The 24,553-nt window shown below is 37.9% G+C and overlaps 1 protein-coding gene and 1 long non-coding RNA gene across 2 annotated transcripts in view; one reads left to right on the top strand and one right to left on the bottom strand.

Annotated features, from left to right (window-relative positions):
* SPATA9 (spermatogenesis associated 9) overlaps positions 1–22,341 on the top strand; it is a 31,465-nt gene extending 9,124 nt beyond the window's left edge. The window contains exons 3-5 of the mRNA XM_037032145.1: positions 4,046–4,273; positions 16,358–16,453; positions 22,078–22,341. Of these exons, the coding sequence (XP_036888040.1) occupies positions 4,046–4,273; positions 16,358–16,453; positions 22,078–22,341 (588 nt within the window). The remainder of the gene's footprint in view (positions 1–4,045; positions 4,274–16,357; positions 16,454–22,077) is intronic.
* A 1,435-nt stretch (positions 22,342–23,776) lies between these two features.
* On the bottom strand, positions 23,777–24,479 carry LOC118977265 (uncharacterized). Its single transcript, XR_005064488.1, has 2 exons — positions 24,447–24,479; positions 23,777–24,234 (listed from the first exon to the last, which is right to left on the bottom strand). It is a non-coding gene; the product is annotated as an uncharacterized LOC118977265 (long non-coding RNA).
* Between the last annotated feature and the right edge of the window lie 74 nt (positions 24,480–24,553).

Genomic DNA, 24,553 nt, shown 5'->3' with positions numbered 1-24,553 from the left:
AAAAGCTCCCAGCACACAAAAGCCCTGGACCAGGTGGCTTCACAGGCAAATTTCACCAAACATTCAAGAAAGAACTAACTCCTATTTTTCTCAAACCATTCCAAAAAATTCAAGAAGAAGAAAGACTCCAAAACCTTTTTTATGAGGCCACTATTATCCTAATTCCAAACCCAGGTAAAGACACAACAAAGAAAGAAAATTACAGGCCAATATCTCTGATGAACATAGATGCTAAAATTCTCAACAAAATATTGGCAATCCAGACCAAGCTATATATTAGGAAGATCATGCATCATGATCAAGTGGGATTTATCTCAAGGATGCAAGGATGGTGCAATATTTGCAAATAAGTAAACATAATATAACATATAAACAAAATGAAAGACAAAAACCACATGCTCATATCCATATATGCTAAATAAGCACTTGATAAAATCCAGTACCAATTCATGATACAAACAGCAAAGCAGACTACTGCCAACATCATACTCAATGGACCAAAACAAAAAACTTTTCCCTTAAGATCAGGGACAAGAGAAGGGTGTCCACTTTTACAACTCTTATTCAACATAGTACTGGAAGTTCTACCCATAGCAATTAGACAAGAAGAAGAAATAAAAGGCAACCAAATTGGAAAGGAGGAAGCAAAACTCATTATTTGCAGATGACGTGATGGTGTACATAGAAAACCCTATAGTCCCCACCAAAAAACTACTCAACCTAATAAGTGATTTGCCAAAGTAGCACAATACAAAGTCAATATTCAGAAATCAATACCAGTTTTGTACACCAACATTGTATTATCAGAAAGAGAAACTAGGAAAACAAATCCCACTTGCTATATAGCAACAAGAAAAATAAAGTGCCTAGATATAAATTTAACTAAGGATATAAAACGCCTGTACTTGGAAAACTATAGGACACTGAAGAAAAATTGAGGAAGATAAACAGAAGCATATAAATGGAAGCATGAACTGTGTTCATGGAGTAAAAAAATTAACATGATTAAAATGTCCAACAGAAGCATATAAATGGAAGCATGAACTGTGTTCATGGAGTAAAAAAATTAACATGATTAAAATGTCCAGACTACCCAAAACAATCTACAGATCTACCACAATTCCAATTAAAATACCAATGACATATTTCACTGATCTAGGACAAATATGCCAAAAATTTATATGGAACCAAAAAAGACCCTGAATAGCTTCAGCAATCTTGAGAGAGAAGAAAAAAGTTGGAGGGATCACATTACCTGATATAAAACTATACTACAAGGCCACTATAGTCAGAACAGTGTAGTATAGGCATAAGAACAGACACATAGATCAATGGAACAGAATAGAGAGCCCAGAAATAAACTCATGTGTCTATGGCCAATAAATATTTGACAAAGGGGGCAAAAGCATATAATGGAATAAAAACAGCCTCTCCAATAAATGGTATTGGGAGAACTGAACTGGTACATGCAAAAAAATGAAACTAGACCACTAAATTATATCATACACCAGAATAAACTAAAAAAGATAAAAGACTTAAATACCATAAAAGTCCCAGCAGAAAAATAAGGCAGTAAGATTTCAGATATCCAGTCCTGGCTTCTGTGGCTCAGGGGATTGAGTGCTGGCCTGCAAACCAAAAAGTCCCAGGTTGGATTCCTAGTCAGGGCACGTGCTTGGGTTGCATGCCAAGTCTCAGTTGGGGGTGTGTGAGAGGCAACCACACACTGATGTTTCTCTCCCTCCCTTCCCTCTGTCCAAAAAAAAATGAATTAAAAAAAATTTCAGATATTCCATGTAGCAATATTTTTGCTGACATATCTCCTATGGCAAGGGAAGTAAAAAAAAAATAAACAAATGGGACTACCTCAAATTAAAAAGGTTCTGCACAGCTAAAGAAACAATCATCAAAATGAAAATGCAACTGACTGTATGGGGAAATATATTTGCCAAAAAGACAGTGTACAAGGGTTTAATCTCCAAAATATATAAAGAACACATACGACTCAACACTAGGAAAACAAACAATCTAATTAAAAATGGGCAAGGGACATGAACAGACACTCCTCCAAGGAGGACATACAAGAGGGCCCATAGATATAGGGAAAGATGCTCAACATCACTAGTCATCAGAGAGATGCAAATTAAAACCATGAAGAGATATCATCTCCTGTCAGAATGGCCATCTTCAATGGATCAAAAACCAACAAGTGCTGGTGAGGATGTTGAGAAAAGGGAGCCCTTTTGCACTGTTGGTAGGAATGCATATCAGTGTAGCCATTCTAGAAAGCACTATGGAATTTCCTCAAAAAAACTAAAAATGGAATGGCTTTTTGACCCAGGGTTCCCACTGCTGGGAATATACCCTTAGTATTCTGAAACACCAATTCAAAAGAACTTACTCACCCCTATGTTCATAGCAGTGTTCTTTGCAATAGCCAAGCTGGAAACAGCCTAAGTGCCCATCAGTAAATGAGTGGATCAAAAAACTCTGGTACATTTAGGCAATGGAATACTACACAGCAGAAGGAAAGAAGGAACTCCTACTTTTCACAACAGCATGGATGGAACTGGAGAGTATTCTACTAAGTGAAATAAGCTAGTCGGTGAAAAAAAACCATATGATCTCACTTATAAGAGGTATCTAATGAACAAAATAAAGTAACAAGTAAAATAGAACCAGAGGCATGGAAACATGAAACGGAGTGATGGTGGTCAGTGGAGACAGGGTAGGGGGATAATGTTAGAAAGAGGGGGAAGGGACTTGTCCAGAACATGTATGAATGACCCATGGACATGGACAGTGGTATGGGGATTGACTGTGGGTGTGAGGGGTGGGCTGGATGGAGGAGGACCAAGGCAGAAAAATTGGGATAACTGTTATAGAACAAAAATAAAAATAAAAATAAATAGAATGGCTTGGAAGTGTAGCAATCATAGCAGCCTGCAGTTTGGGTTGTGTCTTGTTAGTACTGACTAGCAGGGTGAAGAGCACAGTGAGCTAATGGGACTTCTTCAGTAAAGTTAACAGGTTAAAGCACACAACAGGGACAGCAGATGCTGCCAAAATACATCCTCACTGAAAGGCTAGAACAGTTTTGTCTCCAGCAAATGCTGAGCAGTAAGAGAAGACTGCACTTTGAGGGCAAAGGCAACAATAATAAAATTGTTTCTTTGGAATAAAATTTGAGGCATTTTAAATATATAGCATAGTAGCTCTTAGAAAAATATATAATGTTCATTGTGGCACCAAAAATTCAGTTAAAAGATGTTTTATGCTTATATTTTGATTCAACAAATAGAGATTCTAAGTTGCTTGTACTAAAATACCAAAAGAAGCCCGTAACATTATTTAAATGAATAATGGAAACTATACTTGCTTGTTGCCTGGAATGCAGTCTGACCACTTTGTAAGTAATTTCCCTGTGGTTTATTTTCTAGTAGAGCAAAGAAAGAACTACATTTTATGTATTTTGGTAATATTGCAACTTTTTTCTATCAGAATGCTCACAGAAGTTATAAAGTTTTTAGAAGTAAAAGTTTCCGAAGTTTGTTGATTAGTATATAGGGTATTTGTTTTATGCATTATGTGTGTATGCTGTATTTTATCATTTAAAATTTTGAAAGTAATCTTTGAAAATATTTGTAAGCTTTGTAAGCTTTGAATAAGAATTATTGATGGCATAATTTAAACAATGAATAATATTTGAATAAGAACTGTGTATTTTTTTAAAAAGCTCTTAAAAATCAATGTAAAAAAATAAACCTAGAGAGAAAAATGAAAAATTTATGTGTTTACAACAGTAACTTAAATTCTGGATAGTCATCCTAAGAAAAAATTCACATATTCATATAAAGATTTAAAATACATGATAGGGTCAATGAATTGTATAGAGGGTGGGATATAATTATTAAACACTGGATATAAATATGCATGGTACCACACCCAGAGACAATTATGTGGTATGTTGTCTCTGCCTAAAGTAAATGTTAGTAATTCTCTGGAGAATCACACATCAGTCACTTTTCAAAGGCTTGTTTTCCAGAAAAGAGAACCCATGCAGAAAACATCAAAAATCAGAATGGCCATTGCTTTAGCGAAGATCAACCGGGGAACGTTAATTCGAGGATTACACAGCATATCCAGATCCTCCAAATCGGTGGCCGAACTCCTGCAGCCTCAGCTTGTCTGTAGACTTTTAGAGTTAAGGGACATAGCTCACCATCTGCTGAGGGAAGTTAATGCGCCAAAGCAACCCCTATATAACATGCAGGTAAGTGAATATTGCATGTGCACAAAGTATAGGGCCTTTTTATAGAAACTTTTGAAATTGTAAGATATGAAAAATGTAGCACATTTGGTTATCTTACATACAAAACAAGAATAGTTAGAGAAGAGAAATGAATGGTTAGGCCTTTTTTAAAGATAGCATATATACTCTGGTTTAAATAAATCTAAAAGAGGAAGTAATGTGGACTTTTTTTTACCTTGTTATTTAAGTGAATTGTATGAAACTGTCAATTTCAAATAGTTCATCGTAAATGTAAGCATATGGATTACTACTTATGTCAGACCTAAAATCCTACAATGAAACTTAAAAATAAATGCTTTGTTTCATTTTCCCCATAACCTACATTTCCAAAACAACCCTTAGTTGACATAGCATCTTGAGTACATTTGACTATGAACTCATTTTGTTAGACCTGTCAGCAGCCAGGTGTATTTCAAGTTCTGTGTTCTACATTACTTCCTTGAGGCTCCGTTAAAGGATGACAATTCTCAAAGCTCTTTCAGACTAAGTTTTTTTTCTAAACTTTATGTCACAGATTTCTGGATTTTTCAATCTGGACATTTTTCAGAGCATTCTAAATGTTACAAAAGATTTGGAGTCTTGCAAGTCTGGCATCTGATCCCCAGAGTGAATAAACTTAACTCTTTTGCCGGAGGGAGAGAAAACCTGGCTCAAACTGAGTTATGCCAAAGAGGCCATGTATTAGTTCACGTGGCTGAACCATCCAGAGTCGTTAAGGCGTCAGGCACTGCTGGAGAGAGATACTCAAATGATGCCTTCAGGATCCTCTTTTTCTTTCCGTTGCCTGACTCTGCCTTCTCAGGGTTGACTCTGCCTTCTCAGGGTTGACTCCATTCTCAGGCCGACCTGTCTCTCACGGTCACAAGATGATTTGCAGCTGTTTCAGAGCTTCATCCTTCCAGGTTGAGTTACAGTAGAAAAAAGTAAGAGTCTTTGATCCCATATTCCTGGCCAAGCCCGAGGTTCACTCCTAGAGAATGGCTTACCTCTGAAGCCAGGAAGGGGAATCACTGATTGGCCTAGGACTCGGTTACCTGCTGCACTCCCAGAATGGAGGGTGGAACTCCATCCACACTTCATGGCCTGAGAGTGAGGAAAGGACGAATCTGCAAACAAAAACCTTAGTTGTTTCTAGATGAGAAAATGGATAATGGATGGGATGGCTAAAATTAACAAAATATTTATTACACAGAAATGTCTCTAATCAAAGATTCTGACATTTCCAGAAAGCATCAGATATTTCAACTATGGACTGCTTAGAACAGCATTTTTAAATGGCTCTCTTATAATATCTGATGTTTGAGAAAGTAAAAAATGGCTTGTGTTTGTTAACCATTGGATTGTCTAAGTACTAATAAACCTTATCCCTGCATCTTTAGATCATCAACAAGAAACAAACATAGCTGAACCATATTATTTTAAATTCCCACTGAAATGTCTTTCCAAATCTAATGGTGTGCCTCAGCATTTCTTTCCTTACATTGTTAGACCCATAGTTTTTACAGAGGATCATATATGAAGTGTCCCTTGGAGACTATTTCTGTATTTATTAGGAATTCATGTTTAAAGACATTGTTCATTGTATTATTCAGAGTCTTGGTTTTTTTTTTTTTTTGCTCCTCTTTGCTAAGTCAGAACTGTAAAGGGTCTGAGAGTTTTACATTATTTACAAGCTAACAAGATAGCCTGCCATGGTTAAACAAATACACACACACACTGACAGACCACGGAAGACCTGTGTGGGAGAGACGCAGGTTGTTTATTGTTCACAGCAAAAGCAGTGACCAGAGCATTATCTTGTGTCAGTTCTCCTCACCTCAGTTCTCACAGGGCAATGGGATTAGAGCCAGATGTTACCTGTGCATGTACATAGTAAGCTGTATCACAGGAGAGGAACCCTGGAATGAGGAGATTCGTTTTTTTATAGGTGGTTGCTGGTGTGTCTGCCCAACTTGGGAGGTGGTGGTGAAGCGGGGAAGGGGAGGAGGAGAGAGAGAGAGAGAGAGAAGCAAATGTCTCTGGAGGGGAAGGAGGAGAGGGCTTTATCTCTAGTGCCCTGTGACATCTCTTAGGAGGGATAGCACTAGATCCAGAGGCTTATACTTCCTTCCAAGGATGGTTGCTATTCAACCATGTCCTTTGCTCAGAAGACGCGATCTGTACAGGAATGAGAAACATCCATGCAGAATTGTCTTTCAGTGCTCATGAAAGTTCAGTAACAGAAAAATAATCTCTATTTGTACTTGAATTTGTTTCCTTTTATCCAATAATGAGAACAAAAAACATAGTCTGTTGCCTTTTTGCTTTGATTGACAGTATGTTTCACAGGTAAATTTAGAGCTTAGTTGTGATATACTTATTCCAGGAACCTGAGATGAGAGAAACAGTCCGAAGGATTAAATGACTTATGGAAGGTCCACGTGCTGACTGTGACTCTTCTGACCTTATTCGAGATTAACGCCCATGAAATTTCTTCTCCTTTGCTCTTGTTCTAATTGTCTTAGGACATAGGTTTAACTTTTAAACTCCTTATTTTAAAATATTTCAAAAATATATAAAAAGCAGTTTATCATAAACCCCACCAAAACTTACCTGGTGGTAATATTTTGCCATATTGCTTTCACATATCTCCTTTATAAAAAGAACTATAATTAACCATGCCCTAATCCCATCCCCTGTTTTTCTCCACCAAAGTTAATCATTACCCTGAAGTTGATGTGAACATTTCCATGCATATGTTTATATTTTCACTACATTTGTATACAGCTATTTTCTTTTTTTTTTAAAGATTTTATTTACTTATTTATATTTAGAGGGGAAGGAGAGAGGGAGAGAAACATCAATGTATGGTTGCCTTTCGTGCATCCCCTGCTGGTAGTTGGCCTGCAAGGAACCGGCCTGCAACCCAGGCATGTGCCCTGACTGGGAATCGAACCTCGATCCTCTGGTTCACAGGCCCGCGCTCAATCCACTGAGCTACACCAGCCAGGGCACAGCTATTTTCTTTATATATTTAAAATTTGTATAAAAGGTATATAATACTTGACCTTCTGAAACTTCCTTTTTTATATTTTTATATATAAGCATTTTTCAATATGTATATATATAAACATATATTTCAACATTGTTATATATGTAGCTAGGATTTATTATCTTGCCTGTAGTAGTCCATCATAAGAAAAAATCTACAGTTTATCTATTACTCGACAGATGGACAGTTTAGTTTCACATGTTTTGCATTACAAACAGTGCTTCGGCGAACCCTCTCATACGTGACTCCTTACCCATGTGTCTGAGACGCGCTCCACGAGTATATCCAGAAGAGGGGTTGCCGGGTCATGAGGGAGGCACACCTTCAATTTTATTACCTGTTGTCAAAATGCTTTTCAGAACGGTACACTTGGGGGTCACTGTAATTCTCGAATCTGAGAATAATTTCTTCATTTCTGGAAAGTTCTTAGCCATTATTTCTTAAGATATTACCTCTTTTGCATTTTTTTCCTAATCTCTTCTACTGAAATACTTACTAAACATATACTTGGGACCTTCTCATTTTATTCTTTGTTTACCTCCTTCACATTTTCCTTTTCTTTATCTCTTTTTGATACATTTTGAATAATTTACTCTGAACTTTCTTCCAGTTAACCAATTCTCTCCAGCTGTATTTAATATACTCTTTCACGTATTGAATGTATTTTAAATTTCAAACACTATACTTAACATTCTTGGAAATTTTATTTGGTGTTGTTCCCCAATTTGTAATTTTTTCCAAGCCTCTTGAAAATCTTTAGATATTTTAAATATACGATTTATGATCTTTTTATTATTTTATTTTATTTTTTTTAAAGATTTTATTGCCCTGGCTGGTGTAGCTCAGTGGATTGAGTGCGGGCCTGCGAACCAGACAATCATGGTTCGATTCCCAGTCAGGCAGGGCACATGCCTGGGTTGCAGGCCAGTTCCCAGCGGGGGACTCATGAGAGGCAACCATACATTGATACTTCTCTCCTTCTCTCCTTCCTTTCCCCTTTAAAAAAGATTTTATTTATTTATCTTTAGAGGGGAAGGGAAGGAGAGAGGGAGAGAAATATCAATGTATGGTTGCCTCTCATGAGTCCCCCGCTGGGAACTGGCCTGCAACCCAGGCATGTGCCCTGCCTGACTGGGAATCGAACCATGATCGTCTGGTTCGCAGGCCCGCACTCAATCCACTGAGCTACACCAGCCAGGGCTGTTTATGATCTTTTTAAACGCTTTTCTCTGAGCTATTCAGGGGACGCTAATCTTCCTGACTATTGATGATCTATATTGTGTCTCACTCAGCAGATCATTTTTTGGGTGTTTTGTTTCAGTTTTGTCTAACTGAAAGTTTGTCTTCAGAGGTTTTTTTTTTTTTTTTGTAATAAATAGAAACCCTTCTCACCTAGAACCTTCTCTCTGAAGGATTTTGCTGGTGCTCCTGGGGCGCCAGCCCTGGTGGAGCCCAGCTCCCTCACCCTCTTCCTGGACAAGGTGCACCTGCCCGAGTCCCACTTTCACCCGGGCGACCTGAAAGCCTGCTCCTTGCCTCATGTGCACCTAAGTCTCATCTCCAGCCTCTGTATTAAAACTCAAGCCCCCAGCCATTATTTCAGGTTCCTGTAAGATCCCCACAGTTCCTGGGACATAAATTTAGACACTCCCTGCTCCAACTTTTAGTTCCCAATTTGTTCCTGGCATGGGGATTTCCCTCCCTCTTTTTCTTCCTTTCAACTCAGTTTTATTTAACATTTTTGGTGTATCACTTTATATAGAATTTGTAGGTTTTTCTGTATGTAGCAGGGGACGGGGGGTTTCCTCCTTAGTTCTGCCATGTTGCTGGAAGTAGATGGCCTTCAGTTTCACTTCTTAGTATCTTTTACACATTTTAATGTAAGATGGTTGAATTTATTTTTGGAAGTAAGTAAAGTATGTATAATTCTAGCTTGTCATTTATTCAACAAATATTTATTGAAAACCTGACATGTAAAATCACTAGTTTAGGTACTAGGGATGCATAGATGTCTTGTCCTTGGCCTGTGACCCGTTGGGATGGTAGGCAAGTGAGCAGTAAGCAGTGTCAGTAGAGTGTAGCATCATCAAAGTGTGCGAAGTGCACTACAGAAGCATCAATAAGGGGCATGTAATTCCAAAGGGCAGTCAGTGTAGGCTTTCCAGAAGGTGATACTGGACCTGAGACTTGAAGTAGGAGAAATTAGCCTTGTAAAGAAGGAGGAGAATCATTCTAGGAAGAGAACAGTGTATATTAAGGTACTGGAGCAAAAGAGAGTATGATTTACTTAGGAAATGTAAGGATTTTTGTATGGCTGGAGTGAGACAAGTGGGAACAGTTCTGGGTCAGAGGTTCCACGGTCCTTGAGGGTAGGAGTGAGGAAGGAGTTTTACTTGAGTAATATGCATAAGCTGGGATGTGAAGAGACAAAATTGTCACTGAGAGGAAACTAAGTCGTAGCAAAGAAGAAAACAACATATCTCAAATCTGAAAGTCTCAGTGATGACTAAAAACAAGTAGAAATAATGGAGACAGTGGCCTGGAGGGTTAAAGGAACAACCAATGTTTGAGGCGTGGTGGGGGCCTGTGGATTGGCCTGTGAATGGAGTGTACCACGGCGTCAGAGTGCGCGGAGAGGTAAGAGGCACAGCCCAGAGGAGCTGTAGCAGTCCTGGTACACTGCTTGGCTGCCTGCCCAGAGTGAGAGAGTTCAGCTTACCTGGATAGAAATCCAGTATGAATTCCTTCAAGAATTGTCAGGCTGCCTGTGTCAAGGTGAAACTTTGTGGTATGCAGAAGTAGAAAGAGTGAAATCTGGAATTATCAGTACTTTGCAGAGATATGCTTTGCGTACACATGGAGGACATTGCTTTATGTAGGAAAGTAAGCGGCCTTTTTCACCTGTCTGCAGTATGTTCAAAGAGCCTCTTCATGTGCTCTGTCTCATCACTGATAAGAGGGTGATGTACCTAGAGTGACTTAAATGCTACTGCCAAAACTCTGTTGGATATTATGTAGCTGGGAACACCAGTCAGGGTCTTACCTCCCTCAAGAACATGGAATAAAGGAGCATTTTCTTTCTTTTTAAAAGATTTTATTTATTTATCTTTAGAGGGGAAGGAGAGGGAGAGAAACATCAATGTACGGTTGCCTTTAGTGCACCCCCTGCTGGGAGTTGGCCTGCAGGGAATCAGCCTGCAACCCAGGCATGTGCCCTGACTGGGAATCGAACCTCGATCCTCTGGTTCGCAGGCCCACACTCAATCCACTGAGCTACACCAGCCAGGGCCTAAAGGAGCATTTTCATTAGGAGACTGACTGTAACTAGGATAGCGTTTCAGTTCTTTGCCGTGATCTGAGATGAAGCCTATGGTAATGGTCTCCTCGAGACAGAGAATGGACACTACCACAGGACCTCCCTTTACAATCTTCCCAGACCTTTTGTTTAATTATATTTAGCTCTAGAGTATTTCCTGAGTATCTTCAGAGATATATCCAAAGATATTGTGCCAAATATGCATGACCCAAAGACCCAGCTGATACAGGTAACTTGAGAGTTTCTGGTGGCTTGTTCTGTGACATGAACACAGCTAGTTAGGGTTAGTAGGTTCCAGCCGGACATCTTGTTAAAAGGGACTTCCTTTGTACCTGGCACTATGGATGCTGAGTCAGGTTGCTCCTCAAATCCTTGCAAGTTCTGCAGGGCAGACACTGTAGTGATATAGCTGCTAATTCTATAAGGGGCCTTAGGAACAGAAAACTGAGGAGAGAATATCCTGATGGTTTGCAACGTCCCCAGCACCAGTGCTTACAAAATGGCTCATCTGCTTAGCCCCGCAAGCGGCCTGGCGGAGTGAAGCCTGCAGCTGCTCTGAGCTGCAATGACCTAGATAATCAGCTCGAATGCTGACTTCAGCCAAGACGCGTCAGCTCCCAGACACAGTTGTTGACTTTGGCAGGCCAATGCAGGGCCACAGGACAGAGAGCTCTTCCTGTGATAGAATCTTCCTCCTTAGTGGCATTAGAGATAACTGTTTCCACTTTGTGCAGGCAAAGCAAAGCAAATGCTCAACCTCCAAAATGCCTGTGCCATAGGTGGAGCCCAGTGGCTGGTGGTCCCTATTCAGGATGAAAGTCCGAGGTTTTTCTAAGTACGAGTTACTCCCTGCTGCTAACCCTCCAAGGTAGACTCCAGTTGGGTTAAACTGTAACCCTCACAAATAATCAGGAACTTCTGTAGGTCCTTGGATGAGCCTGCCGTGAGGCTATCTTGGGTGGTCTAATTTCATAACTGGGCAAAAAGGACAATTCTAGAAAGCAGAACTACTGGATCTTGAAGACTTAATTCTCCAATTTGGCCAGGAGGTTGGGACACTGAGCTCTTACAGAACCACCTGATTAAGAGCTTATTTAAGATCAGTGCTCCACAGGGCATTAATACTGGGATAAACAAAGTCAAACAGCTTCCTTTGCTGTGTGCAGACTCCAGGAGTCTTCCCTGTGCTCATGAGTACTGTGGGTTGCTAAGCAAAGACATGGTCTTTGTAGCTTTCCCAAGCTTATAGGAAACACTTTCTTCTGGACCTATTAACAGGAGTCAGTGCTTCTTGCAGTGCTTATTCGTGAATCACTGCGTTGGTCTCCCCCTATCACTCCCCTGGCATCCCTCGCCAAGGTGGTTCTGGACAACATACACTAAGTGGGGCCTGCTCATTCTGTGATCTGCAGACCATCTGCAACTACTTTAGAAAACTCTTTGTTTTCTAAACTGCTTACAGCTTGCTCTTTTGTGATTTACCTCATTATTAGTGAAAAGAAATGAGCACAGTTCATTTATGAAATGAGGCAATCAAAATTATGTGGGCAAAATTTAGTTAAAAATTAAAATGTTTTTACTGCTATATCCATATAACTTATGTATTAATGTCACCAAATTTAAAAAATAACTATGGGCATGATATTGATAGGAAGCCATTTTAATTTAAATATGCAAAAACATAAGTTAATGTAACAACAAGGTTAAGATAAAATTTTTGAAATAGGCCAAGACGATCTAAATAAAGCCTCCCACTTACTGAATTTCTCCTGTTTATTTACATGTTTTTACCATACACTGTCCCTGCTCACAGCAAGCCAAAGATGACACAGAGCAGCTCATAATATGAAAAACATGTATTGCAAACAAGTCATAAAATAGAAAAATGGCTACTTGCCAGTGGCCACATGAATTTGGGAGGAAATGCATTCTCTACAGGGGTGATTTGTCACAGGAATGGCAAGCATTTATTAAAAGCATTAAAATGGTGAAAATGTGACCCTTAGGCAACATAGTGATTCATTATTCAGAAGCATAACATGTATCAAATACATAATTTATTTTGAAACTAATCAGTTTTAATTACTCTTTTTAGGTGAAGGACAAAATTTGAAAAAGAAAGATGTAGTGAAACAGAAATAGTAACTCCTTATGCATGCAGATACACTTTTATTTTTATTGTATGTGGCCCACCAATTATTGCATATGGACCCCCACTTAACGTTTATGTATTCACAAATTCATAACCTTTCACTCTGCCAGAGGCATTTTGCTGGAGTGTATCTGCTGTCCTTCCTACTGTCAGCATCTGCTCTCTACTAAAATAATGTCTCCTTGTGGCCTAACAGTAGGATTCAAAGGCACGCTATCATTTTGATTCTTCTAACAAGAGGGAAACAGCAACAGCTGCTTGATTTCCTGGAAACTCTTTCCAGACACCAGGAATGCTGGGAAATTTTCCAGACTGACTTACAGAGAGAGGGAGCTAAAACTGCCCCTACATGTCCGACATGTGGGTTGGAGTTGGTATAGCCTGAAATAAGCACCACCTCCCCCTCCCCTCCACAACAGCCATCTCTTAGCTACTAGGCTAGATAGTATTCTTGGCTTCAGCTTCAGCATTCCATAAATCTCTTAAAAGAGATGAAGGGAAATTGTGATGGGCAATTTTGTTTGTCATTCAGTAGTGGCAGCAGTAAGCAAAAACAGAGTTTACTGCAAGAACAAGTACTTAGAACCTGACCCTGTACACAGTGCCATATAACTCTTCATTAAAATGTTATCACTTGTTCTTTGGAAGCACATTCTGCCCCCCACCCCAAGCCCAAGCACACATGTTTTAATAGTTTGATGAGATATCACTAATATACATTAAACTGCATATATTTAAAGTATACAATATGATGAGATTTGACATGTATGTACACCTATAACACCATTGCCACAGTCAAGAAACGTATTCATCACCCCTAAAGATTTCCTCGTGTCCCTTTATAATTTATTCTTACCTTCTTCAAACCCCTGTGTCTAGGTGACTATTGGAGGCACATTTTAAATGTGCACTATACCATTGAGTAGACAACGGTGTAATTTACCCAATCATTCTGTCACTTTCATTTTTTCAATGTTTTATAACATTGTATGCATTTTTGCTGTGCAAATGCATGACTTTATTCGCTATAACCTGTACCTTTTGGAAGTTATTGAAGCCATAGAGTGGCTTGGCTCTACTTCACAGGCGCTTGGCTAACTGCCACAGCACTGCTGACTGGGAGGGGAACGGTTTCCCTAATGTCCTCATTTCACATTCTGCTCAAGGCAGCAGAGCTGGAGGTGGCCTGTGAGGGTACAGTTCCCTTAAACTGACTATATTACACTATTAGGTTTTAGGCAGGGGCACCTTCTATTACCAGAAACTGGAAACATTGGAGAGATAAAGTCAGTGGTGTAAACCTTTTCTACATTTCAGAAAAGCATGCTGGGCATGAGCACAGAGCATTTCCTGAAGCTTAGTGATCATCTAAGGTTAATGCTGGCCTTCAGCAGTCTCGTGATTAGTATTTTCAAGCAGGTCATTAATCTCCGGGAAATGCTCAGCATTTTGATTGCTTAATTGAAGAAATGAATAATTTAATAAAGGATGATTACATGAATTTGAACAAAGACTTTCTATTTTATTCATTTATTTTTCCAATGTGTTTGTTTTTATTATATTTTTTCCATGACCATTTATCCTTCTATACCCCATCCCTCCTGCAATCCCTACACTGTCTCCCTGTCCATGAGTCCTTTTTCCTTTTTTGCTAAATCCTTCCATTGCTGAACGTCCCCTCCCCCAACTAGCTCTTATCTGCTCTCTCTCTGAGTCTGTCTCTGTTTTGCTTGTTAGTTCAGTTTGCTCATTAGATTCCCCATATAAGTGAAATCACATGTTATTTGTTTCTCTCTGCCAGGCTCATTTCACTTAGCATACGATTCTCTAGGTCCATCCATGCTGTCACACAGGGTAGAATTTTCTTCTTTTTTTACAGCTGAGTAAAATTCCATTCTGTGGGTGTCCAAACCTTTGGCGTCTCTGGGCCACACTGGAAGAAGAAGAGTTGTCTTGGGCCACACATTAAATACACGAACACTAGTTAAAACTGATGAAAAAAAGGTTTTAAGTAAATGTACGATTTTGTGTTGGGCCACATTCATAGCCATCTTGGGCCACATGCAGCCCACGGGCAGTGGGTTGGACACCCAAGACAGTTGTTTCACCCACTCATCTACTGATGGACACTTGGGCTGCTTCCATGTCTTGGTGATTGTAAATAATGTTGCAATGAACATAAGGGTGTTTATGTTCTTTTGAATTACTGTTTTGGGTTTTCTTTGGGTAAATTCCCGTAAGTGGAATCACTGGGTCATAGGCAGTTCCATTTCTAATTTTTTAAGGTATCTCCATACCGCTTTCCAGAATGGCTGCACCAATCTGCCTTCCCACCAACAGTGCACTAGGGTTCCCTTTCCTCCACAGCATCACCAGCACTTGCTGTTTGTTGATTTATTGATGATAAACATGCTGACAGGTGTGAGATAATATCTCATTATGGTTTTAATTTGCATTTCTCTGATGATTAGTGACAGTGAACATCTTTCCCTATGTCTATTGGCCATCTGTATGTCCTCTTTGGGGAAGTGTCTATTCAGGTCCATTGCCAACTTTTTAATCAAATCGTTTGGTTTTTTGGTGTTGAGTTTTATAAGTTCTTCATAAATTTTGGACATTAACCTCTTATCAGATGTGTTGGTGAATATATTTTCCCATTCTGTGGATTGTCTTTTTATTTTGTTGGTATTTTCCCTTGCTGTGCAAAACCTTTTTAGCTTGATGTAGTCCTATTTGTTTATTTTTTCTTTTATGAAACCACAAAAGACCCCACATAGCAACAGTGATCTTGAGAAAGAAGGACAAAGTTGAAAGCCTCACACTACCTAATATCAAACAATACTGTAAGGCCATCATAATCAAAACAGCATGGTGCTGGCACACACACAAAAGACACATAGATCAATGGAACAGAATAGAGAGCCCAGAAATAAACCCACATCTTTATATCAATTAATATTTGACAGAGGAAGCAGACACATACCATGGGTTAAAGACAGTTTATTTAATAAATGGTGTTGGGAAAATTGGACAGATAACAGGCAAAAAATAAAACTAGACCACCTTCTTCCACCACATGCAAGAATAAATTCGAAATGGATTAAAGACTTAAATATTAGACCTAAAGCCATACAAATTCTAGAAGAAAACATAGGCAGTAAAATCTCAGATACTGCTCCTAGTGAGATTTTTTCTGATGTATCTCCTCAGGGGAGGGAGACAAAGGCTGTTTTTCTAACGTGCACAGCAGCACCCTCTGGTGAGCACTTGGTAAATGTAAAAAAGTTAAAATAATTTGGATTTTGGAAATGCAAGGTTTTTAAAATAGATATATCATAGGTTTTGATGAGCAAAATAATGCATATTTTTATAAAAGAAGAAAAACAAACCAATATATTTTTAGGATGTGAACAGAGCAAGATCTAAAGTAGATGACTTTCTTTGAAAAACTTTAAATTCTCATTTTTCAATAACACTGTAAAATTTAACACTGTAATATTGAGAACTTTTTTTTTTTAATAAGAAAACTCTCCTTTGTTTTTACAGGTCAGAAAAGGTTCTTTGTTTGATATCATTTCCTTCCCAGCAAAGACTGCTTTAGCTAGCCTAATATATGCCTCATATGCAGCATTAATTTATTTGGTAAGTTAAGAAAATTATTAGGATCTATAAATAAATATACCGATTCTATGTCACGTTAAAGGAATACTGTATATTCTATTCATGAAACAAGGTAATTTTACATTAAAAATTTACTTCACCAAAACCAAATTTACTTAAATAACTAAAATTATTTTATTTCTATAAAGTGTATTAGCAATTGCTTAAAATATTATTTTGTTTTCATTTAGCTACAGTTGTTTTGTTTCAGCCATTGTGCCATGTCTTGTTCAAACTCAGTATCCCGGCATTTAAGTTCTATGATTTGGGGGAACACAAATATTAGTGTAGTTTGAATTATGAGTGCTATACATTTAAAGTATACTTTGAATTACAAGTTCAAAAGTGTTCATCAAAAAGCATGACAAAATAGAAAAAAATTTATAAATTATAAGGATTATTTCTTTTCATCTATTTCCATTTATACTGACCTTTACATTTTTTAAAAAAGTATAACATACAAAGAAGGAAGTATAGAGCTTGATGAATTACCACAAAATTTATTAATCTATATATCACACAGGTCAAGAAACAAAACGTTACTACTATTCTAGAAGCCTCTTTCTCGGCTCCCTCATAACCACTAACCTCTTCTAAAAAGACAGCCACTACTTTGACTTCTAATATAGCAGGTTTTTTTTGTCTGAACTGCATGTAAGTGAATCATATACTATATATTCTTTTGTATTTGCCCTTTTTTGCTCAACACTATCATTACAATCTTTTTTTTTGATGCTTATAGCAGTAGGTTGTAAGTTTTCATTGCTGTGTAGTATTCCGCTGATTGACTCTATTACTATTTGTCCATTCTACTGTTGAGTATCTAGATTATTTACAGTTTTGGCTATTTTGAATAAAGTGCTATGAATATTATTGTACATATATTTTGGTGAAATTGCTAGACCATAAAATATGTACATGTTCACCTATAGTAGAGGTTGTCAAACAGTTTTCCAAAGTGGTTTTAACAATTCCTTCCAGGAGATTATAAGATTTCCAGTTTCTCTATATCATCACCAACACTTGGTATTTCAATATTTTTTATTGTAGCCATTCTTGTGTGTATATATTGTTATCACATTGTGATTTGAACTTATATTTCCTTGTTTATTAATGAGATTGAGTTCCTTTTTAGACATTAATTGGACATTTGGATATCCTTTTTGTGAATATCTATTAAAGAATTGTATCTTCTTATTTTTCTGTTGGGAGTTGTTCATTCTTTTATTATTGATCTGTACTTCTAAAATATGCAGGAGTGAGCAAAAGTAGGTTTACAGTTGTATCCAAAACACAGAGTTTATTATTGTATTATTATTTATTATTGTATTTTCAATATGAACAACTGTAAACCTACTTTTACCCACCCCCGTATTCTAGGAACAAGTCCTCTTTAGGTTACATATGGGCAAATTTATTTTATTCTATAACTTGCCTTTTCCTCTTTTATCAGTATCTTTTAAAAAAGAAGTGAATTTTAATGTAATCCAGTTTATCATTTTTTCCCTTTATGTTAAGAGCTTTATGTATCTTAACTGTGGGATTCTGACCCCCATCCAACTACACGAGACTCTTCCTTTTGATGTACTCTAGGAGCTTTATTATTATTCCTTTCCCTTTCAGGTTTCTAATGCACCTGGAATTGGTATGAAGTAAGGGTCAATCTTTTCCTCCATGGGTATCCAACTAAACTCACTCAATTTACTGGTGAAAAAAATACCCTTTTCCTATTGCCCAAGAACACTTCTTTTATCATAAATCAAGTGTCCTTATATATGTAGGTCTGTTTGTACACTCTTTGCCTTATACAGTTGATCTATGTGTCTATGCTTCTACCAATTCAACAGTGTTTTTTATGGAAACTTTATAAGTCTTAATAACTGGTAGAATAAATCCTGGTAGAGCATGGTATATCTCTTTGTTTTCTTTATTTCTTTTAATAATTTTTGTTTTTTGTGAATGTCTTACACATTTTATTATTATTTTTGATCACTTTAAAATGTACAATAATAATAAATTTTCCCATAATCTGTAGAGTTAGTTCAGTCCCAATGAAAATCTGAGCAGTGTGTACAAGATGACTAGTTTATTGTAAAATCTATAGGGACATTCAAGGGGTCAAGAATATCTAAGACATTTTGAAAAAAAGTATTAAAAGAATTTTAAACACATACCCAGTTTTTTTTTTAAAAACCTGAGTTTATCAAATAAATATTTTTAAAGTGTTCTAAATTTTTGAGATGTGCTCAATATCTTAAATGTGAATTTCATACAGAATTGACATTCAGCTGAGCTGGAATGCAAATAAACTGTGAAAAATGGGTGAGATTAAATGGCCATGTTGAAATAAAAAAAAAAAACAAAAAACGAGTCTACAGCCAAAATTAAACTCCAATTTCTCAAAGGCTTTTTTGAAATCATGTCACATGATTTGTCATGCTATAAATTTTCTAAGTAGGCAATTAAACAATTTTTGGTTATCTGATAACTGGTCATATATGCATCCAAGCAAAGCCTAGGAGTGGTCAGGTCTGGAATTATGGCTTTGAAGGCAAATGACATTTATGGTAGAAGTTAATACTCTGAGTGGAACCATGCCAAATGAAAAGAGTGGGAAGTTGACAGAAATGTGGAGCACATGACAACATTTAAGAGGAGCGAGGGAGAAAGCCATGGAGACAAAGAAGCAATAATCTGCAAAGTAAAAGGAGAATCAGGAGAAACAGTGTCAAGGAAATAGAGACTCGGGAACTGAAGAGTGACATGAAAAACAAGCAGAAAAGGGCAAGTAAAGTGAAGGTTTTGCGTTTCCATTAGATCTAGAAGTTGAGGTGTTGGAGATAGCTATCTTGAGAACTACTTCAGCGGTGTGATGGGATACAGAAGACAGAAACAAGCAGGCTTTGGGATGAAGAGATGATAAAACAGAGACCATGAGTGCAGAGTCTTCTTTCTTGTTCGGTCAAGAAGACAGTGTGTAGCAGTTAAGAGGGAAACCGGGTACCAGAAATAATTAATTTTTTTAAGTTTTAATATGGACAACACTTGAACATGTAGCAGGGGGAGAGCTAGTTAAACTAAACTAAAAAGGCAGGGAATAAGTGATAGGGAAGATGACAGGGTATACGTTAAAAGCAAAGATAGATAAATACTGACCTTGATCAAGACACTTTGTTGTCTAAAACTGGGACAGAAGTGGTTAGAATGGGCACAGATAAAGTTCTGTAGGGGAGGGAAGAATAAATGTATCAAATGTGATAGGGCTTCCCAACTTGTTTTCAGAGCATGGCATATAAAATGATCATATTTGGGATAAATGCATGAAGCTATCTGCATCTGCACCTGTAAGTGATGCACTTCCAGCTTTATAGTTCTAGGTTTGGATATACTCAGATGCAAATAACAAAAAACACCTGACAGTGCCTTTATCGATGAAGACATTTAAACACCCCTCTTAATTAGAAGTCTGGAATTGGGCTGGAGTTCCCAGGTTTGCACGGCGGGTGTACAATGTCATCATGAACTCAAGGCCTTTCTATCTTATTTTTCTGCTATCCTGTTTGTTCTTTAGTCCTTGGGTTTGCTCAGGCATTACATCCCTATCAGTTTCCAAGGCACGAAGAAGGGGATAGGTAGAGGCAAAAGACAGTCTTTCTTTTTATATAGGAGGAAAAACTTTCCCCCAAATCCTTCCTGATCTCCTGCCTAGAAGACACTTTGTTTCTTTGGACAGAACAGGGTCACATGGCCACACACTAACTGCAGGATGGTTAAGAGAAGCATCTGGTGTTTTCCCCATTCTACAGGGGGAGGCAGGCAAGAAAGGAGGAAATCAATCCTCTCTCCTGTCCTTCCTCTGTTACTCTCTGAACATCTTCCAAGTGTTTATAGCCAATTATATCACCTTAAGGCATCGCTGGTAAAATACACTAGTCTAGATCTTTTGATATTTCATGGACTGTATTATTCTTATTGTTTGCCTTAGATCTGGGCTGTCAAACTCATTTTCACCAGGGACCACGTCAGCATTTAAAGGGCCAAATGTACTGTTCGTGTCTGTTACGTATAAGGAGCGGAGCCCTAGGTGTTCACCTCAGATAAGATCAAATTCAAGGAGTTCATCATCACCAAGCCCTTATTATATGAAATGTTAAAGGGACTTATATAAGAAAAAGAAGATAAAAAATATGAGCAGTGAAAGGACAGAAAACTCACAGTTACTAACAACCACACCTAAAACAAAAGCAAACTAAGCAGACACCTAGATCAGGAGTGGAACCATAGAAATGAAGATCACATGGAGGGTTAGCAACAGGGGAGTGGGAGGAGGAGAAGGGGGGAGAAGGTACAGAAAATAGCATAGACAGTAGGTAGAAAACAGATAGGGGGAGGGCAAGAATAGTAGGGGAAATATAGAATCTAAAGAACTTGAGACACATGGTCATAAACTAAAGGGAGGGAAGGGTGGGGGAGGGGTGTGCAGGGTGGAGGGGAATGAAGGGGGGGATAGAACAACTATAATGGTAAAATGAATAAAATATATTTTAAAAAATAAATAAATGGCCAAATGTAATTTTAGGACTGTATAAAATGTAACTACTCCTTAACTAGGGGCAAAGAGCTCAACACTGCCACCAGGTAGAGACAAGGTGCCGGGCCGGATAAAACAAGGTAGAGGACTGGATTTGACCCATGGGCCTTGTGTTTGCCACCTGTGCCTTAGATATTTGGCANCTATAATGGTAAAATGAATAAAATATATTTAAAAAAATAAATAAATGGCCGAATGTAATTTTAGGACTGTATAAAATGTAACTACTCCTTAACTAGGGGCAAAGAGCTCAACACTGCCACCAGGTAGAGACAAGGTGCCGGGCCGGATAAAACAAGGTAGAGGACTGGATTTGACCCATGGGCCTTGTGTTTGCCACCTGTGCCTTAGATATTTGGCATTATCATTGTCTTTATCATTAGTAAACTTACAGAATATGTTTAGTGGGTGAAGTTCTTAGTGATTCTCAGTTTTTGAAATATTTTTCTCTATATGTTTGACACTGTCTTAAAGTATGAAATGGCATTTTTTGAGGGAAAATGGATCACATGTTTCTTTAGAAATCATTGATCTACTAGCTTACTAAATTCTTACCAGAATGTTCATGCCCTTCCAGTTGTACCCATGGGTATAAGCAAACTCCAGATGGGAAAAAGCAAAAACAAAAACCTGTTGTGTGGTATTAACATGTTAGAGTCAAATTTCACCTCTCAGAAAATTCCATTGAATTAAATCAGGAGAATAAAGGAAATGTTTAATTAAATCAGAATAAAAATATAAAACATCTAATGAATTAGGAAAAATATGTAAAGCTTATCTTTACTTAGTCACACTACGTTTTAATTTTCTTTCTAGATTATGATGTAATACACTCAGAACAAGGAATCAATCTCTTGATGTTTATCATGTACCAGGGGTTCCTGAAAGGAAGTGCTTCTCCATCAGAATATGTAGACTAATGAGTGACTTTATGTTAACCACTTTATTGGGCTTTTCTATCTGCAAACTCAGTGGCTAAAAAAGAAACTGCTTTTCAATTTGTTTTCATTATTAGACAGTCTGTGTTAATGCTGTTCTGGAGAAGGTAAAGACAATTTTCCAAGAAGAAGAATCCATAAGGCAAAACAGAGAGGAGAGCGAGAATCTCAGAAAAGCCTTTTCAGAGCCTGCGTTTCCTGAAGGCGAAATCAAAGCCAGACCTTACAGGTCGTGGCCGGAGAGGCCAGGCAATGTTTCAGATGTTCCTGCTAATCATTTGAATGATGAGATCCAGATTTTACATTCTGTATTTGACCAATCAACTGAAATAAATGAGTGAGGAAATCTAAACATAAATATCACTGAACAGTTTAAGAGTTATCTATCTAATAACATTTTATCTGACAAAGGTAGGAAATTAGTTTTCATATACTAATAGTTAAGCTGCTTTAAAAAGGGAGGAACTAATAAAATGTCATACTCAAGTATTTATATGGTAGAGAAAATAAAATACATGTATCACTATCTGATATCTTTTAATGAACAAGAAAACGTACCCTTTGGTGGGAAGACTTTATGCTGGGTTTTATAATATAGGTCTATTTATAATACATTTATGTTTTTTATTAAAGACTTGTTTTGAACATCTTTCTAATTAGTTTTCTGGGAGGGCAAAACCAACCCAATAAAAATACTACATATCTTTTTTAAAGACATTTTTCAGAGGATATTTGTGTTCGATCTAGAGTCTGCCTGGTTTGAGTCTGCCTATTATCACTTCTTTTATAACTCATCTGTAAAGTATGACTTGCAATTCATAGATTTCATAAAGTTATAAAATAGAATATTATTTGCAAATCTGAGGAGAGGAGTTCTGTATATGAGAACAGGACAGGACAGGACATTTTTCATTTCCAGATTTAGAGTAACAAATCTAAAACCAGAAATAGAGTTCACATTACCCACTGTTACTACTGGATCCTAAGAGGAAATGGGTCTCTAACTGGCCCTGCTAACTAGAGCCATGGTTTTGCCTGCAGGAGACTCTTTGGTTTCTTCTGTGCATTTAAAATTCTGGCCACGTGTTGGGACCTGATTGGTCACTAGAGCACTAGCACCTAATAGAACAGGTTGGGATGTGCCCGGTCCAGAGATGGCACATTTCCTATACCCGGTGAGTAGCTGCTGCCACAAACAGTACTTACACAGAGCTCAAGCCTGACTCTTTAGCCCTAGTCTGAAAAGTGAGTGCGAGTGTTGTATCGCCTCATGCGGCCCATATTCCCTTTAAATTTCCAAAGGGAAATTTAACAGTGTGTAGAAAAGGGCTCTGTAAGCAGAGCCTTAATGATACTTTATTAGCTTATAATTTTTACAATAATCAAGGGAAAGAGTCCAGGTTTGGAACCTTAATTCCATCCTGTGCCACTAAGAACATTACCGTGCTTTGAGGAAGAGGTTCCAGACATGGCAGTTCTTCTCACTCTGAATTCCTATTCCGCTTACCCCGGCTCTTGCTCGTTGGACTTACTCTTACATTCTGTGTGTGGCCAAGTTTTAGATACTCAGCACCTGGGGTGTTGAAGTGCAGGGTGGGCCCCAGGCAACCAGAACCGCTCTGCCCAAAGGTAACTGTCATGGTAAAGAGGGTGAAGTCCTAACGGCAACGCAACAGAAAGGACTCTGAGGAAGAATGCCCTGTACCTCTTCTCTCTATAACATTTACATGAAACAGTTGCACACACGTGCACAAGGTTCTCTACAACTTTTTTTTAAAAAAGTCTTTGCTTGAAAATTTCACATAGGCATTCAAATTCAAAGTACTTTGGCTCACTGACTAGGAAACCTCACATCTCCCATGGCTGGGGGGCAGCTGCATGTGTCTTCTCATTTTGAGACCCTTGATCAGAAAAGAACTGAGCCACAGTTTATTTGGTTTGAGGTCCAGCATATTGATAAATTTCTTATTTTAAACTCAGCATGTAAACTTATCCCATTTCTGGAGGCAATTTTTAACTGTAAAAAGTCTTATACACAGTGGTGGGCAAAAGTAGGTTTACAGCTGTTCATATGGCATATAATACAATAATTGATAAATAATAATATAAGAATAAATTGTTTCACATACTTACAACTGTAAACCTACTTTTGTCCTCCCCAGTATTTAGAAAGTCTGAAGTTAAGATCTATTTCAAAGTATTTAAATTTTACCTTTAAAAAGTAATGATCAGCCCTGGCTGGCGTAGCTCAGTGGATTGAGCACGGGTCTGCGAACCACACGATCAAGGTTTGATTCCCAGTCAGGGCACGTATCTGGGTTGCAGGCCAGTTCCCAGCGGGGGACTCATGAGAGGCAACCATACATTGATATTTCTCTCTTTCTCTCCTTCCCTTCCTCTCTAAAGATAAATAAATAAAATCTTTTAAAAAAAGTAATGATCACACATGGACAAAAACTAGGAGGGGTAGAAATGGGAGGGAGGGCTGGGTGGGTGGGCTGGGATGGGAGTAAAAGGCAGAAAACTGTACTTGAACAACAATTAAAAAAAAGA

This window comes from Sturnira hondurensis, unplaced genomic scaffold, assembly GCF_014824575.4.
Source record: "Sturnira hondurensis isolate 20B ecotype Veracruz unplaced genomic scaffold, ASM1482457v3 Scaffold0021354, whole genome shotgun sequence".
NCBI classification, from domain to species: Eukaryota; Metazoa; Chordata; class Mammalia; order Chiroptera; family Phyllostomidae; genus Sturnira; species Sturnira hondurensis.
This window is presented reverse-complemented; position numbering and strand designations above follow the sequence as displayed.